At 40.7% G+C, this 17,112-nt stretch overlaps 1 protein-coding gene across 1 annotated transcript; it reads left to right on the plus strand.

Annotated features, from left to right (window-relative positions):
- The first annotated feature begins 8,354 nt into the window (after positions 1–8,354).
- On the plus strand, positions 8,355–9,361 carry LOC113033480 (histone H1-like). The gene has a single exon (XM_026187304.1). It carries the CDS (start codon positions 8,669–8,671, stop codon positions 9,143–9,145), a length of 477 nt encoding a protein of 158 aa, XP_026043089.1. The 5' UTR covers positions 8,355–8,668; the 3' UTR covers positions 9,146–9,361.
- The last annotated feature ends 7,751 nt before the right edge of the window (positions 9,362–17,112 follow it).

Below are 17,112 nucleotides of genomic sequence, written 5' to 3' on the forward strand. Positions count from 1 at the left end.
GTTATGTCTACATTAATGTATTATAAACTATCTTGGTTTCTTCTGTTCTATTCATTTATTTGTTTCATTAAAAGTAGGTCAAAGGTCAAAGATGTTTCAAGTGACATCAGAGAAGTCGCACTTACAGCCCTGCACATCCCTTTTTTGTAAAGCAGACACATGGAAACCAGAAATGACTCTTTCATTTTTGAAAGCCAAAGAGTGGTGGTCAGACGCTTTCAATCACACAACTGGATCTCTGTTTAGACAGAAAGGAAAACGTCACTTATGGGAAATAATGCACCTCTATTTACAGTCACTGGACAATTATTAGACCACAGTAATGCCGACTGAGAGCTTCCACAGACTACTCCTGCCAGTTTCTGTCTGCAGAACAAATATAACAGCTTCAAGGTGTTGACAGTACTGTGCAAAAGTCTCGAGCCACCCATTGTTTCCTTATGATTTAATAGGAAAATGGTTAGTGCCTGGTGTGACTACTTTTATTCTTCAACACAACACAACTCTCTTCGGCAGCTTTCTTGTAATTTCTTAAAGTAGTCTTCAGAAATAGTTCTCCGGGCCTTTGAAGAACATTTACTTAATAGTTGAGCAATCTTTATGCCACTTTCTGCTTATTCACTCAGTAACACACACAATCATACAGTACTTTATCTATACTTAACCTCCATAGTTTGTCCAGGGACATGCAAATCAGAGGAGCTGTAGCGCGATCTACTGACCTGATAGTGACAGTTGACATACTTGCACTGTGTGTTTTTCTACCCAGATAGGCTTTTATTCTATTGCCAGCGTCTCTCATATTATGTTTTTCGTAGACTCAACTAAAGAAAAGAAAACAGAATAATTACAGTAGTTTTTTTTCCCAACAGACCACTAGTAACAAAGTGCCTAAAGGTACAATTTAAAATTAGGTCAACTGAGTTATCTTTTATGTGTCAACACATCAGTAGTTTGTTCCTTGAGTAAGGTGTTTTCTTTATACTTGAGTGAATCGATCAGATAATGGTCAGGTACTGGTACTTGTCTGAAAATGAGTGCATATGCAGGTTTGAAAGTCCTCCAACAAACCTCCAAAAATGAGAAGAAACTCTGGCTGCTTGGAAGTGAAACAGAAAGAAATAACAAGTGGGTCAAGACTTATTAACAGTGCCGTATGTACAAGTGTTTAGTGTGAGCCTTTTCAATAAGTCTGTGAATTAAAAGAAAGAGGTAATGACCTAGACGCAATAAGAGGAAGTCTATCAGCCGAGCCTTGCAGCAATTCTATGAGCTCAGGGAGGTTTAAAAGTGCTTAGCATGATAGTTTGGATATGGAACTGAGAGCAAGTGTCTGCTTTAGGCTGGTTCAAAGCAGTATAGTAAGAAAACTCAGTCTTCTGGATGGCTTTGCGAGTATATATGCTATATAGCCAAGACAGATTGCAGAGAAAGCTGGCATAGGAGCAAATATCAGCTGGGAAAACAAGAAGCACATCTCCTTTAAGATGGGCTCTCTTGACCTCACGTGAAACGCATCATAATAGTACAACTCATCCACTTAACACACTGTATACTGCAATAGCTACACCCTTTTTGCACACGCTCTCCTCTTATTCAGCTATTCATCAATAAGTGCCTTATATGTGTATAAGTCATGTATATATTGTATATATTGTGTCTATTTCTTACTTAGTGTATTGTCTGTCTTTGTTACTGTTTATACTGAAGCACTGTAACCAAAATAATTTCCTCTAGGGATCAAAAAAGTATTTTGATTCTGATTCTGATAATATATGTGACAACGAGGACAAAAATCGTGAGGAAGTGAGAGATAAAGAGAAATGAGGTCAACAGTTACTCTCCACAGGGATCCACTCTTAATGCACACTGAAGTACTGACAAGCACTGAGTCATAAGTTTCAGAACGTAGCATTAAACTAAAAGGCTGCTGTTTCTAAGTCCTTGTTTATACTGCATGCTGGACAGCAGGGCAGGCATCATCATCCCCCCTGCTCCACTTTGGACCACGGCACGTGGCCCACACGAAAAACAAGCCATGTGTGGAGTCAGTGCAGCCTCTTCTTCAACCTGCCAGCGACGTGTTTCCAGCCAGGCTCCTGAGAAAAATCCAAATGAAAAATCACATGTACATGAAAAATTTATTATTCTACAGCTATTAAGGAATGAATGCAAAATGAGAAGGAGATGGCTCAAGGATATTACATAAACATACAGCCTTACAGACATTCCAGAGGTTAATCCTAAGGGGAGGATTGGTTAGATGGAATGTATGATTTGCAATCGGAGCATGAGAGAACAAAAACAAATAGGAAAGATGGAACAGTCAGCATGCAGTGTTTGTTCTGTTGTATAAATGATGCTCTTAAGAGAATTCCTGCCTAATATTCCGCATTCGATCACAACCGGAGAAGATTGTTGACTTGCAAAGTAGCTTCTTTCCACTTTCTGTGTTTATACCAGTAGCTCTTCCCGGCAGTTCAAACTGAATGTGGATAACAAGCAGTTTCTCAAAAAAATGTAATCAACTTAAGGAAATTCAGCACACCAATTAGGGGAAGTGATTTAGTAAATAAGATATAGACCTGTGGAAAATGTGTATCTGCATTTACACGTTTTAAATGGAATTTATACAAAGCTATGTTGTGGTCAGTATATAAAATATAATGCCTTCTAAGAGACACAAGATTTGACTCCAACCCAGGGTTTGAACTCCGGAGAAGCTTTCAATAAAAAATTGTCGATGGATTAGTAATTATATTCTGCTAATACAGTACAGTTAACACAATCTCCCTAGTTCTTAATAGTTTATGTATGCTTTGTTTCTTGCAAACATATTTACCATATCTTACAAGAGTAAGAGACAGTCCAGTTACATGCATGTTAGGTTAGCTTATGATTATAAACTGAACCTATTGGTACAGCTGTTAGCCTGAGTGCTTGTCTGCATGGTTGTGTGTTGGCCCTGTGATTGGCTGGAGACTTCTGGGTGTTTCACTCCATGACAGCTGATATAGGCTCCAGGTCCCCCCTTCAGCAATGAATTGGTTTAGAAAATATATGTAAGTATGGCAGACAGATGAATGGATGGAGTACCAGGAAAATGAAGATTTTTATTTATTCTTATGTATGCCACTCTTCAACTTCATTTTATTCATTTAGCACCAAATCACAACAATAGTCACCTCAAGGTGCTTTATATTGAAAAGACCCTACAGAGAAAACATTCAGAGGACCCCCTATGAGCAAGCACTTGGTAGCAGTGGCAAGTAAAACTCCCTTTTAACAGGAAGAAGCCTCCAGCAGAGCCATCGGCTGTGACTGGTTAGGGATGGATGGGAGGGAGACAGAGCAAATGGTATACTGTGGATAAGTGCCACATTGTTTCTTACATTGTGGGCCCCCTTTCCCCGTTTTTAAGACATGGTGTCTGCTCTATATACCACTCTAATCTCAAATGAAGACTATGAAGTTGCAAGACAGTCTCTGAAATGTTGCTTTTTTCAAAGTATCAGCAAAAAGAAGGCATCTGGATGGCTGAATGCTAACCACTGTCAAATCTCAAAATGGATGTGACCTTTTTCCACTCTCACTGATGTGTTATGGATCTTGGCTTGCGGGTAAATTGGAAAACTCCTGAGCCAGATTAATTTCAAGGTCAGACCAGTGGTGTGGAAGTGACTGTAATGTCCCTGGAGTCCAGTAGTAGCACAGTTGTCATGCTTTCTGTGTTTGCAGTCAATAAAGTTCAATTTTTCCGCACATAGGTCATGCAAGCCAGCTGTTGGATGTCCAACAGCAGAAGCACTGACCACTGAATGACACCAGTTGGTAGGCAGAACAGATAATATGTTCCAGTTAGGGGCATTAACACTGAAATTGTGAAGTGGCTGGTTTAGAGATCACATAAGCTGCCTGTAATCACACGCTGTTATAGTGTGATTTCTCCCATTTCAATATTTCAAACAATATTGCAATGCCCAGTTTCAAAATGATTGTTTAACATCACAGTAAAATGTCATGTTAATGATGATATGCTAGAGCCTCCTACAGGCAGTTCAGGTTTACTGCAGTTTCACTTCATAAACAGCTGATTGTTTAAAAAGCGAAGCTGCTGCTCTCTGCTGGTGATGCTGAATATTTCAACTTTCAGTTTGAGGAGGAGGGATGACACCAACCCTGAGTCTGTCAGGTCATCCGAGGTTACACATATTAGTCTGTATAAAACTGCAATCAAAATGTTGAATAAACCAAACAGTGATATGTTAACATCTATCTGCACTTTGCACCTATCCACACTTTTATTTTGGCTTCACTTTGACGTTTTGACATTTAGAATAGCAATTCTAGAATAGAATAGAATAGAATAGAATAGAATAGAATAGAATAGAATAGAATAATCATTTAATTGTCCCACAAGAAGAAACTTGGTTGTAACAGCGGCAGAAGAAAAGCAAATATACAAACAGATCAGGACAGAGAACAGAAACACACAATTTTTACAGAAAAAATATTTACATCAACTTTAAATTTTCAAATTTCTTTAATGGCTTTTGGTGCCCTGCCTCTTGCTCCATAACAAATGTAAATGTCTCCACGCTGCATCACTTGTTACTCTTTTTTTTTTTACTCCACTACAATATAAGGATGTTAATGGAACGGAGGGATACATCCTAAATTCACACAACAGAAGAAGAATCACTAGCAAACCAAAAACTGTAATATTTTTAAACATTATTTGTAAATCTTGAGCTTTTCCTATCCTGTATTTTTTTTTTTTTTGAGCTTGCTTGTGAGTGCGAAAGCCAGGCTAAAGTCTAAAAATATTATTTTTTCCTTTTTTTTTTTTTGCTTTGTTTATGTATCATTTTTCTATCTTTATTTTCTATGACTTTCTAATCTGCCAAGCTGCCAAACCCTGCCCATTCTTTGAATTATTGTAGTTTACTGTTGCACAATTTTATTAAAATAAACAATGGTGCATTTGAGTCCACCTTTACTGTACAATCTTAAAATATACAGGTGTGAAACAGGAAAAGTGATACATCTCCTGCTGTCAGGCCTTCAGGTTCCATGTGGTGTCTTGTAGCCTGAAAAACAATTTTTTGCACTGGCACAAATAATTTGTGGGGCATCATTTTGTGCCACCTGGTTGTTCTTTCATTTTAGTTTCTGTTAAATTTTTACCCAAAAATGTTTGTAAAAAACCCCCACAAAAACACCAGAGGCTTTGGCTCCATTTTTTTGGTATTTACTTAATTCATTTATATAACAACATTTGTGCATAAGTTTTTAAAATTTACAATTTGTATTAGCATTTAATGTTATGAAAATAATTCACTAAACATGTTTGTGGTTTTTACAGTAAAAGAAATTACTTTTTCCTACCAGGATTTTATGTTTTTGTTGTGATTTCAGATCAGTTGTGTTAATACAGCATGCCAATGAAAAAATAACTGTAAATTCAGACACGTGAGATTGTGCTGAAAGTTATGATACCAAACAAAGCCAGGCACAATATAAAGAAGTTGAAAATGGCCAGTTCTACCCTGAACCCCAGTAAATCATGAAAAATTAGGTTTAAATTTTTGGTGAAATATGTGTTCATGACATTGAGGATGTTAGATTTGTATTGTTGATTGTCATTTATGCTTAGAAATATTTACTTATATATGCTTAGAGTTTTGTAATTAGTTGTAGATTGGTAGAGGTTTTGATCCTTGATAGTCTGCAAACTTTGTGTGTATTAGACAGCACTTTGGGAGCATGAGAGGTCATACCGTGTCTTATTGTTTTATGGTAGGATTAACGTAGTTGCGTCTGTTCTAGTCTAAGTGCTCTTTGTTTAGATGAACTGCAGGACTTCCTCACCGTGTTATCTAGGATGAACCATCTAGGGTGAGGGGGAGGTTACCCTCTTCCTGACCAAGGATGTTTGACCCTTTGATCAGCAGTCCACACACACACACACACACACACACAGGCAAGGTACTCTTTGTGTATGTAGACGTCATATGTTAATGAACTTATGCATATTCATGTAACCTCAATAAAAGGACAGTGATATGGGAGAACGGAGAGAGCTACTGGGGTCAAGCGAAGGAACGGTGCCTGTCCGGTTCTCTCCCGTGCACGAGTACCATGAAGAAGTTTGCCTACTTGCGTCTTGCTTGCAGTGTAATTATATTGTCTTAACGTTCCAGCGAATAGGTTTATGCTACAAACCTATCATTAATTGGTCCTTCGATGCCGGAGCCCTGGAATCGCATTCACCGAGGGGAGGAGAGGCACGCTGAAAAGACTGACGTCAGCCAGGAAGTTCCTGTGGATTCGCTGTATGTCTTTTCTCCTCGATGAATGGCGATTGGCGGGATTCGAGGCTGATATTACACGCTAAGCAACACCGAGTAAGTTTAGAGTCCAACTCTATAACTGTACGTCTTCGCCGCTCAGTGGGGCGTTGTCCGTGGCCGCTCAGTGGGGCTAAAATTCGCCGTCTAAGTGGGGCGATGTACAAGGCCGCTCAGTGGGGTTTTTTGTACAGAAGCATTAAGTCGCAGAGTTGCGCAGTTCGAACTTTTTTTGGTTCGCCGTCTTAGTGGGGCGAAATACAGACCGCTGTGTGGGGTACTGTAGTGAGTTCTCCACCGCTCAGTGGGGTGTTGAGAAGTTCCGCGGGGTCCAGATTGTGCTGGACAGTAGGCCTATTTTGTGTTGTTGTCATTGTCGTCGTCGTTGTTGTTGTTGTTGTGTGTGCGGAGCAGAACATGTGGTCTGTGACACCGACTGTTGTTGTTATCATGGGTTTCTAAGCAACCAAGAGTGAGTCGGAGGGAGACAGACGTTTGTGCTGGACTTTGCTCCTGGCAGCACAAAGTATTTATGTAAAAAAGAGAGAGAGCGACGGCTCCACAGCTGCGCGGGTTCACGCGAGCGCGGTCACGCGGACCTGAGCCGTGCGGTTAATCGCAGGCTTATAAATGGAAGAGATTCAAATGTTAGAAGTTTTCAGAAAACACACCAGCCTTGGAGAGCTGTGGAGAAGGCCAGCCCACATCAGCAGCACTTAAGATATGCTCTGGTGAATGGCTTTCCCCCCACCCCTTGCTGACACAATGTTTATTCTTTAGCTTGCCCTGATCGACAGCAGCCTGTGTGCCAGACCATAGATTTAATTGAGGTGGATAGTTGTTAAAAGTAATCTACATTAAGCTTGTGGTTGCTTAAATTCAGTACGATGACATGTGAGGTGAAGTGATATAGGTAAATATTTAAACTAATGAAGTGCATAGAGGCACTTGACCTGTGTGGAAGACTGTCGTCTTATTATGAACCATTGTTGAGATGTAGAGCACACCTGTGAAAACAACTAATATGCTGAACCCTGTATGAAACATCTAAAAGTACATGATGGAGAAGCTGAGTTGAATATGAAAGTGTAAGACTTTGCCGCTGTGGGCAGAGCAACTACTGTGTGATGTTGCGTTGTAGTTTTTTTTTCTTTCTTTCTTCTGAGCTGATGAGCAGGCTACACATTATCAGATCGAGAGCTGTCTGAGAACTACTCTAAGAGAGGGAAACAGCGCTATGATAACTGTGATAACTGGAGTGTGCAACGTTTCCATGAGCAGTTTTCCTGCATCTTGACTTGTGTGTAGAGTGTTCATAACATCAGCATCATGTTTTTGATTATTTGTTTGTTGGGTTGAAAAATAGTTAAATAAACTGGTGATCATATTTACGGATCACCATGGCACATATCATCAGCCATGTGATTTATTTTTGCAGATGACAAAGTGAGTGTGAATGTGTCTGACATCACAGTGTTTTTGTGCACTGTGCAAGAGTAATTGCCTTTGATTGTGAGTGACAGCGGTGATTTTGCAGGTCACCAGCTATTGTAAATAAAAAAAAAAAAAAAAAGAGTGAATAAGAGGGAGAATTTATATTGTAGAAAAAAATAATCATAGGAAAAAGGTTTTGTGTTGATCAACCAAAAAAAAAACAACTATAATTTCATTTTCTGCTTTTAAGAAAGGACTGTTCACAAAAACACAGAGCGAGAGAGAGAGAGAGATGTGTGTTGATTAAGCAGTGATGATAATGAACATGTTTTAGTTTGTCACTTTCAGGTGAAAAGCAGACCTGTATCAATTTTCCACATGCAACAGTCGGAAGAAAGTTATAGTTTAACATCATTGGAAACATGCAGGCCAAGTTTCTGGCTGACTTATTTACAGTGCCATGTGTTTCTCAACCTCACAAGCGAGCTCACTCCTCCCTGAAGATAAGGAATGCAGCTCCAAAGCAATAACATGATAAAGAGACAGCAGCAAGTCCTGAGCACAAAAAGTCCCAGCAAAGCAGCAGCAATGTGGATAAACAGCAGCAGAAGAAGAAAGCAAACCCATCTTCCTGTCTGATTGGTTGAATTTCACGGAGGGGCGAGCAAGATGGCAGCGTGAAGAGGAGTTTTTGTTTGAGTTCTCAGCACGAGACACTTATTTGATGTCTTTCTGGCCTTCGGGACTTTTTTGGAGATCAGCGCGCTAAACTTGCTGGATCTGAGGCCAGGGTCTGCGGCGGCAGCATGTTGAAATGCTCAAAAAGGACTGAGTGACTCGGGCAAGCCACATGCGGCTAGCGACATGAAAGAAATGGACCCTTCATGATGCGTTCAACGTGCCAGCGCTGTGGTGGGAAAGGCTCCATCATAAACACGCCCTGCACCGAGGTTCAGGCCAAGAAGAAGAAGACGATGACTTCCAAGCCCAAGAAGGTCAGCCTCAGCGTGGGCGAGCTGATTGTGAAAGCCGTGGCCGCTTCCAAGGAGCGCAACGGCCTGTCCGTGGCCGCCCTCAAGAAGGCTCTGGCTGCCGGAGGCTACGATGTGGACAAGAACAAGGCCCGTGTCAAGACCGCCATCAAGAGTCTGGTGGCGAAGGGCACTCTGGTGCAGACCAAGGGCACCGGGGCCTCCGGATCCTTCAAGATGAACAGGGTTACTGAGACCAAAGCTAAGACGCCCGCCGCGGCCAAAGCCAAGAAACCGGCAGCAGCTGCTAAGAAGTCGCCCAAGAAGGCAGCAGCAGCACTTCAGCTACTAGACAGGACAAAGCTGAAGGAGAACTGCCGGGACTGTTGAAGAGGGAGAGGACAAAAGAGTGAGAGGACAACAGAGTGAGAAGACTAGGTGAGAACACATAGGAATTATTTAATGTGGGAAATCAAAATTTGGGTTAGCAAACCTGGGGAAAAGAAAACTGACTGCTTAAGTTGGAAAATTGAGACGGAGTCTGAAACATTGCGAAAATAGAAACATATACAAAATCACACACACACAAGCAGAACATGCATTAACCCTACTAACAATTCCAAACACAAAATGACTCATGAAGACTCATAGCACATTAGTTAAGAAATGATTAAATAATAGCAGAGAAGTGTGTAGGAAAGGCAGCTTTAAGAACATGCTCTGCTGGAGATGCAGCTCCACAGACATGCATTAGACCTGCCTAATAACACAAACACATGTAATGAAAATTAGCTTGTTATCTTTCATCAGTGTTACAATAGTGTCAATTTAGCAGACACTTGTTATCAAATGCTGAATTTATCCTAAAGAAAAAAATTGACTCTCCAAGTTGCAGGACAACAATTTAACTTTTGTGAGAAAAAAAGATCCTGGTTTGACCAACCAGTGATCAGACAATAAATTTAGTTGTTAAAATGGTAAATTGGGAGAAGCTTCCTGCTTGATTGATGCAGCACAAGTAATTTACTGTATGAGGGAAATTGTCTTTTGTGATACTATTTTGAACATGCTTTTCTGTCGTCCTGTCAACTTAGTGGGTTAATAGCTGATATGCAAATTAGTTGATCGGTTTTAGATTAATGAAAGGTGACTGAATTCTAGTACGAGTGAATGAGATGTGTTGGAGTTGTTGTGTGTTGAGTGGAGACTCTAAAACACTGAGTTTCCTGTTTTGATGTGCGAGTGAATCCTGTATTTAGATACACAACTCTGAATACGTCAGAACAGACTGTTTTGTGAAGTGCATGACAGCATGTCACATGTTTTATGATGAAGGGAAAAAGGAAAAATTGAATAAAATAGATCTGTGGCTTAAATGAGTGAAGAGCACAGACCTGGTAATTAAACTCATAGCTAATAAGACATTAGGATTATGTTGTGTGTTGTGCAGCTGATGGTTGATTTGGAGTGAATCTAGCTGATGATTTTTCTTTTGTTGTGAAGTTGAGCCTGCCGATTAGTATGATGGTATGATAAACCATGCTAATGGTATGATTTACCCTCCTGAGATGAGGAGTTTGTGTCATGACTTAACAAGGCCTTTTTATTTTGATACTTTCACAGTGCACTGAAAGTTTTGTTTGATAATCTCTGTTCTTTAAGCAGATCTGCACGTCGGGAATTAAAAGCGCTACACGTCGTCGAGAAAATTGTGCCAAGTGAGTTCTCCACATTTAAATGGACTCTGGAGAAAGCCACTTATTTGGGACAATTATTAAATGACAGTCCCAGTCCAAAAGGATTCAGCGATGTAATCCAAACTAAAGTTCTTCTTTTTCTTTTTGAAATGACGTCATTTTGCTGAGAGTGGAAACTAAATGCGACGATAGGTTCCACTATCAGCAAAGAAAGAAAGAATGAATGCATGAATGAGTGAGTGAAAGGAAAACAAACTGACTGACTGGTAAAAGCTGACAAAAGCTGACAAGACTTTACTGATGTAACACGACTGTGTGAAGTTGACCCCCGCCTGGCAGGGGTGCAGATGAGTCTGTGTGTGCTTCCCTTTACAGAAGCAGGAAGATGACAGCAACACTCGAGGTTGCGTGATGATTTAACATTTTAAATGCCATTTTCTGTGTCTGTGAATTTACTATGTGTGTGTCATTCACTAGCTTGTGTGCTCACAGAGATAACTATGACAAAGTATGCATACGCCTGCGCAAGCGCTAACATTTGCATTTTCGTTTTTACAGCATTATGGTTCTTCATGTGTTTGATCATGTGATTTATAGGAATACTGGCTAATGTTTCTCTACTACAAGATTTCTGGGTTTCTGTGTGAAGAAAACTGTAGTTACAGGCTATATGTTGATGGAGAAATTAATATAGTTTGAGACATACTGTGATGAGACCAGTGTTACTTTTTCCACAGCGAGTGTTAACTTTATGGTGTTTTATGGCACCTCTGGAATGTGGATGGCCGACGCCTGCCCACCAGGATGGTCAATGTGTATTGCTAATGTTTGTTTTTCTGAGACTGCATTTAGTAGATTCAGCTGAAGCGGACAAGTGACATGGGTAAAACAAATAAGAGATTACGGTAATTATGGAATAGTTTATTATGGGCTCATTTGCTGGCCACTTTTGAACCCATAATAATAATATATGAGTGGAGTGACTTTGCTTAAGAGAAGTCACTGATTACATTAATGTTAACAGAGTACATGGGATAATCCATGTCTGAGGTGAATTAGGGTAATAGTTGTAGTTACTGATTTGAGAAAACCTGCACATGACACTTGTCTTGCTGACGTTGAATGCTTATTACTCTTATGATACAATTGTTTACAGGTATGAAGTTTGATTTTACTTCCAGATTTTGCTTTCCAGGCCGTGATGGTGTGTATGCAGGCTCCTGGGAGAGCCAGGTGTTAAGCAAACTTAATATGCAACACACGCTAACATTTTCATTGCAGGATTATGGGTCCAGGGTGGTGCTGCTCCAGGGGAGGAGATGCCCTGATGTTGCCTGGGATATGATCTAGCTAATCTTTTTCTTTAAGACTGGAATCCAGGTTTGGTGAGTTGACGCATGGGTGTGTCCATGCGTCAAGAGGAGGGGTCCAAGGATTAACATTAAACAATGTTTTTTATTATTGTTGCAGTGATTTGTGTGATTAGCCGTTTTATTTACAAATATTAAACCTATGCAAGTGGTGCACCCATGTTCAGATGAGGCTTTGATGGCCTATAAGTGAAGTTCACTGAACTAAAGAATGTGGTTTGATGATTGTTGACATGCTCTCCAAATAGTTTGTCTTCCTAGCAAGGAAATACAGGTGCAGCAGTAATCTCCTGAGAAATCTTCAGAGGCCCAGTGAGAAGCGCATAGCTGACAGGACCAGGCAGTGGTTGAGGTCAAAGATCAAGCTGGTTGGGGCCCATCATGAAATCAGACCTTGGAGCCACAGCAAGGACCATGAAACTGCCTGCAAAATAGAGGAGAGGATCGTCCACAAGATGGGAGAGAGGCTTCAGGAGGATCAGAGATCATCTTCAGCACAGCAGACATCACACAGAGAGCTGTGCTACTAAGCTTCCAGGGAATCAAGAGGAGACTTCCCACAGCAAGATTTTAAATACAATGAAAGATTCAATATTGACGCTGAGGAAGACGACTAAGGTGTACGACGTGCTCTGCCTTAAACCTTCAGCAGCGTTGGAACATAAACACTCAGGGGATGAGGAGCGTGCCAAGCTCCATCGACAGCGTAGAAGGAGTTCGAGGATGACATCATGATTCTGTGAAAGCACAGGAACCAGAAGCTATGGTGGTGATGACAGCAGTTTCCTATGAACATCACCTAATGCTGTGCCACTATACTGTGCATACGATGACACTCTGAAGGCTGCTGGGATCATAACAGCAGTAAGATGACGGAGCCCAGCACCCTTTCCACAGAGAGCTTTTTCTGCAGAGCATGGACAATTAAGGAGTCATAAATATCCCCCTCACAAGACGAAGGTCTGAAGTCAGGTGATGGGGGCTGGTAAGAGGCCATAAAACTGGAGTGCTGAGAGGTCTGCAGCTTGGAAATAGCTGAGACCCATGTTGACGATCCACAAAACCAACTGGTATGTTTGAATGTTTATTCTACATACATTTGGACTCTGGTCCTATGGACAACGATGGAAACAACTAGAAGAGACATTCATGACGCCCTGCAGAACTCAAACCACTCTGCAGAGAGACATGTGATGTGCACACCTGGAGGAAGCATTACCAAGCTGAGATGTTTTTGAAAATGTTACTTTTTTATTTTCACTTTTAAATTAACAATTTCTTTGTTTGCTCGTAAGATGCAGTTTGCCATGAGATGAGCTCAATGAATGGGATAACTGCTAATACATTTGTTGAACTGTGTACCTTTTCAGTAATTTAGGGTGATTTGACATATGCTGAGTATAAAAATGTTTGCATTGAAACTGTCAGACATGAGGTATTCATACCTGGGAACTTTTCAGGCATAAAGGTCAAAAAGGGGGGAAATGTTAGATTTGTATTGTTGATTGTCATTTATGCTTAGAAATATTTACTTATATATGCTTAGAGTTTTGTAATTAGTTGTAGATTGGTAGAGGTTTTGATCCTTGATAGTCTGCAAACTTTGTGTGTATTAGACAGCACTTTGGGAGCATGAGAGGTCATACCGTGTCTTATTGTTTTATGGTAGGATTAACGTAGTTGCGTCTGTTCTAGTCTAAGTGCTCTTTGTTTAGATGAACTGCAGGACTTCCTCACCGTGTTATCTAGGATGAACCATCTAGGGTGAGGGGGAGGTTACCCTCTTCCTGACCAAGGATGTTTGACCCTTTGATCAGCAGTCCACACACACACACACACACACACACAGGCAAGGTACTCTTTGTGTATGTAGACGTCATATGTTAATGAACTTATGCATATTCATGTAACCTCAATAAAAGGACAGTGATATGGGAGAACGGAGAGAGCTACTGGGGTCAAGCGAAGGAACGGTGCCTGTCCGGTTCTCTCCCGTGCACGAGTACCATGAAGAAGTTTGCCTACTTGCGTCTTGCTTGCAGTGTAATTATATTGTCTTAACGTTCCAGCGAATAGGTTTATGCTACAAACCTATCAGAGGATTTTTGGCATTTTGCATAAATTAAAGCATGCAACAATTTCATTTTTCATGTTTTGATATTTAGATTTTTGTGTGTTCAATTGTAAGTTATTTATTTTTTATCTTCTGTCCCTTTTGTAGTGAACACAGTGACTTGTTCATGACGATATTGTTTCTATTTTTCACTCTAACAGTGATCAGGTATGGATTATGACCGAGGGCTGAGTGATTTCACTCTATGGAATCTGTGGCGAGGTGACTCAGTGCTGTCATGAGATGAGGTGGAGGACGGCCAGGCATTTGAGCAGGAAAGTGACAGCTCAGAGGAGGAGATTGTGGTCAGCATTTACATAAACATTGCCTATGGGACCAGTGCCAGCATTTATGTGGCAGATACAAATATTTTATACAATTCCCACAGTCATATATAAATTTGTTCTTTGATGTGTCAATTGAGCACCGAATGGAAAGTCAGATTAGATTCATATGATCATAGGATCATACTTCCTGAAGTCTGGACACAGGTTGAACTGTGAGGTTGTAAGTCCTGCTGTCCACTACAAATAAGTCAAAGTCAAAGTCAAAGTCAACTTTATTGTCAATTCTGCCACATGTACAGGACACTGTAACACTGAATAAAAGCTTTATTTAGCTCTTAGATACCTTGGCTCCCCAGAAAACTCGAACTGTTTCTTTCTCTCACTCTGCCCCATGGTACTCCAACTTAAAGCTACTGGGCGCCGCCTGGAACATCTCTTAAGGAAAACAGGACTTACTATTCAAAAGGACATGTATCTCAGTCATATACAACATTGAAAAGAAGCTATTCATCATGCTAAATCTGCCTGCTACACTTCTATTATTGAATCTGCTGAAGGAAACACTCGCACTTTGTTTTCTACATTACACAATACTGAAAAAAAACAGCTCAGACCCTTCCAATCTAAATAATCTCAGGCCAATTTCAAATCTGCCTTTCTTAGCCAAAATTCTGGAAAGATAGTGACTGCACAGGTTCATAGACATCTCACTGGAAATAACGTGTACGAACAGTTTCAGTCTGGCTTACGTTCATTTCATACTACAGAAAAAGCTCTAGTAAAAATCACTAACGATCTTCTGCTTGCAGCTCTGGACTCATCTCCATCCTCATTCTCCTTGACCTTACAGCAGCTTTTGACACCATCTCCCACCACATCCTTCTTCATAGATTAGCATTTATTGGCATAAATAGTATAGTAGTCGCCTGGTTTACCTCTTATCTCTCTGGCTGCTTACAGTTTTTTTAATTACTCACTCACAGATCACGATCTACTGCAGTTAATTCTGGAGCACCCCAAGGTTCTGTCCTGGGTCCTTTACATTTTATCATTTATATCCTACCCCTAGGCAGAGATGGGCAGTAACACGTTACTTGTAACGCGTTACTGTAATCTGATTACTTTTTTCGAGTAACGCGTAAAGTAAGGGATTACTATTGCAAAAACGGTAATTAGATTCCCGTAGGGACGCTGCGTTACTGCGTTACTAAAACCGTGATTTTTTGCGAGAATGTCTCACGACAGTGACGTAAGCGAGTGCGCCGTTAGTGACAACAGCTGTGTGCAGATCAACAATGGATCACATATCGATTGTGGGAGAGAGTATGAGCGTGCAGCGTTTAAAGCGTGGAAGTACTGACCTTACTTTGAGTTCGATTCCATAAAAAGTGACAAAAACATTAGCGTCCATCGTGCGTGGGAAGAAAACTTCTTTTTACAGCGAAAAAAACCCCTAAACTCCCAAGCAAACACCAAGTGCGCAACGACGTAATGGGAAACTCACAGAGACACTGCGGTATCCTTCCACTGACCGCTGCACACCTGCACCAGGGTAAACCTCCGCCTACCGCAGTCCTGCTTTACAGGTGAAAATAGAGCAACAGGACCGCTGAGTCTTTGACTTTATTCATGTTCTGCTGTGTTTTACTTGCATCTATTTGAAAGAGTGAGTGTAAACAAAAAAAATATTTTATTTTATGTGCTGGAATGTGGCAGCACGGTGGCATGGTGGTTAGCACTGTTGCCGCACAGCAAGAAGGTCCTGAGTTCAATTCCAACATCAGGCCGGGGTCTTTCTGTGTGGAGTTTGCATGTTCTCCCCGTGTTTGCGTGGGTTCTCTCCGGGTACTCTGGCTTCCTCCCACCGTCCAAAGACATGCAGCTTGTGGGGATAGGTTAATTGGATAACCCAAATTGTCACTAGGTGTGAATGTGCAAATGAATGTGAGTGCGAATGGTTGTTTGTCCCTGTGTGTTAGCCTTGTGACAGACTGGCGACCTGTCCAGGGTGTACCCCGCCTCTCGCCCCATGACAGCTGGGATAGGCTCCAGCGCCCCCCGCGACCCTGAAAAGGATAAGCGGAAGTGAATGGATGGATGGATGTGCTGGAATGTGCAGAAAATAGGTTTAAATGTTCAACTCAGAGAATGTTGCATATAATAAAATTTTTGCTTGATGCATAAAGTTAAAAGATTAAAACTAATAAAACAAGTTTAAAAAAGAGACTTTTCCATTTGATTACATTTTGTATGATGGATTGTGTAGAAAAAGTAGAATTGGGCTGAAAGATATATCGCTTTATCACCTGTTCAGGTTGTAAATCGTGTTTTTAAAAAGTAACTAAGTAACTAAGTAATTAATTACTTTTGAAAATAAGTAATCAGTAAAGTAACGGGATTACTTTTTGGGGAAGTAATCAGTAATTAGTTACTGATTACTTTTTTCAAGTAACTTGACCAACACTGCCCCTAGGTAATATTTTCAGAAAGCATAACATCCAGTTTCACTGGTACGCAGATGACACCCAGCTCTACCTGTCCTCCAAACCCACAGTTACTCTCCCACCCACATTCATTTCTGACTGTTTAAGTGAAATCAAGGTCTGGTTTATTCACAACTTTCTCAATCTTAATGGCAATAAAACAGAATTCATTTTAATAGGCACGAGATCAAAACTGACCCAACAGTCCCAACCTGAAATCTTTCATTATCCATTGGTAACTCTGTTGTCACAACCTTCCAATGTTTAAGAGTCTTGGTGTCATCCTCGATAGCACTTTTTCCTTCACAGCTCATATAAATAATATCACTCAGTCTTCCTATTTTCATCTCCGTAATATTAACCGCCTCGTCCTTCACTCACTCCAAACAATACCACCACACTTGTCA

This window comes from Astatotilapia calliptera, chromosome 12 (assembly GCF_900246225.1).
Source record: "Astatotilapia calliptera chromosome 12, fAstCal1.2, whole genome shotgun sequence".
In the NCBI taxonomy this organism is placed as follows: domain Eukaryota; kingdom Metazoa; phylum Chordata; class Actinopteri; order Cichliformes; family Cichlidae; genus Astatotilapia; species Astatotilapia calliptera.

Coding starts and splice junctions, on each gene's coding strand:
- LOC113033480 (XM_026187304.1), top strand. CDS start 8,669: ATGATGCGTTCAACGTGCCAGCGCTGTGGTGGGAAAGGCTCCATCATA.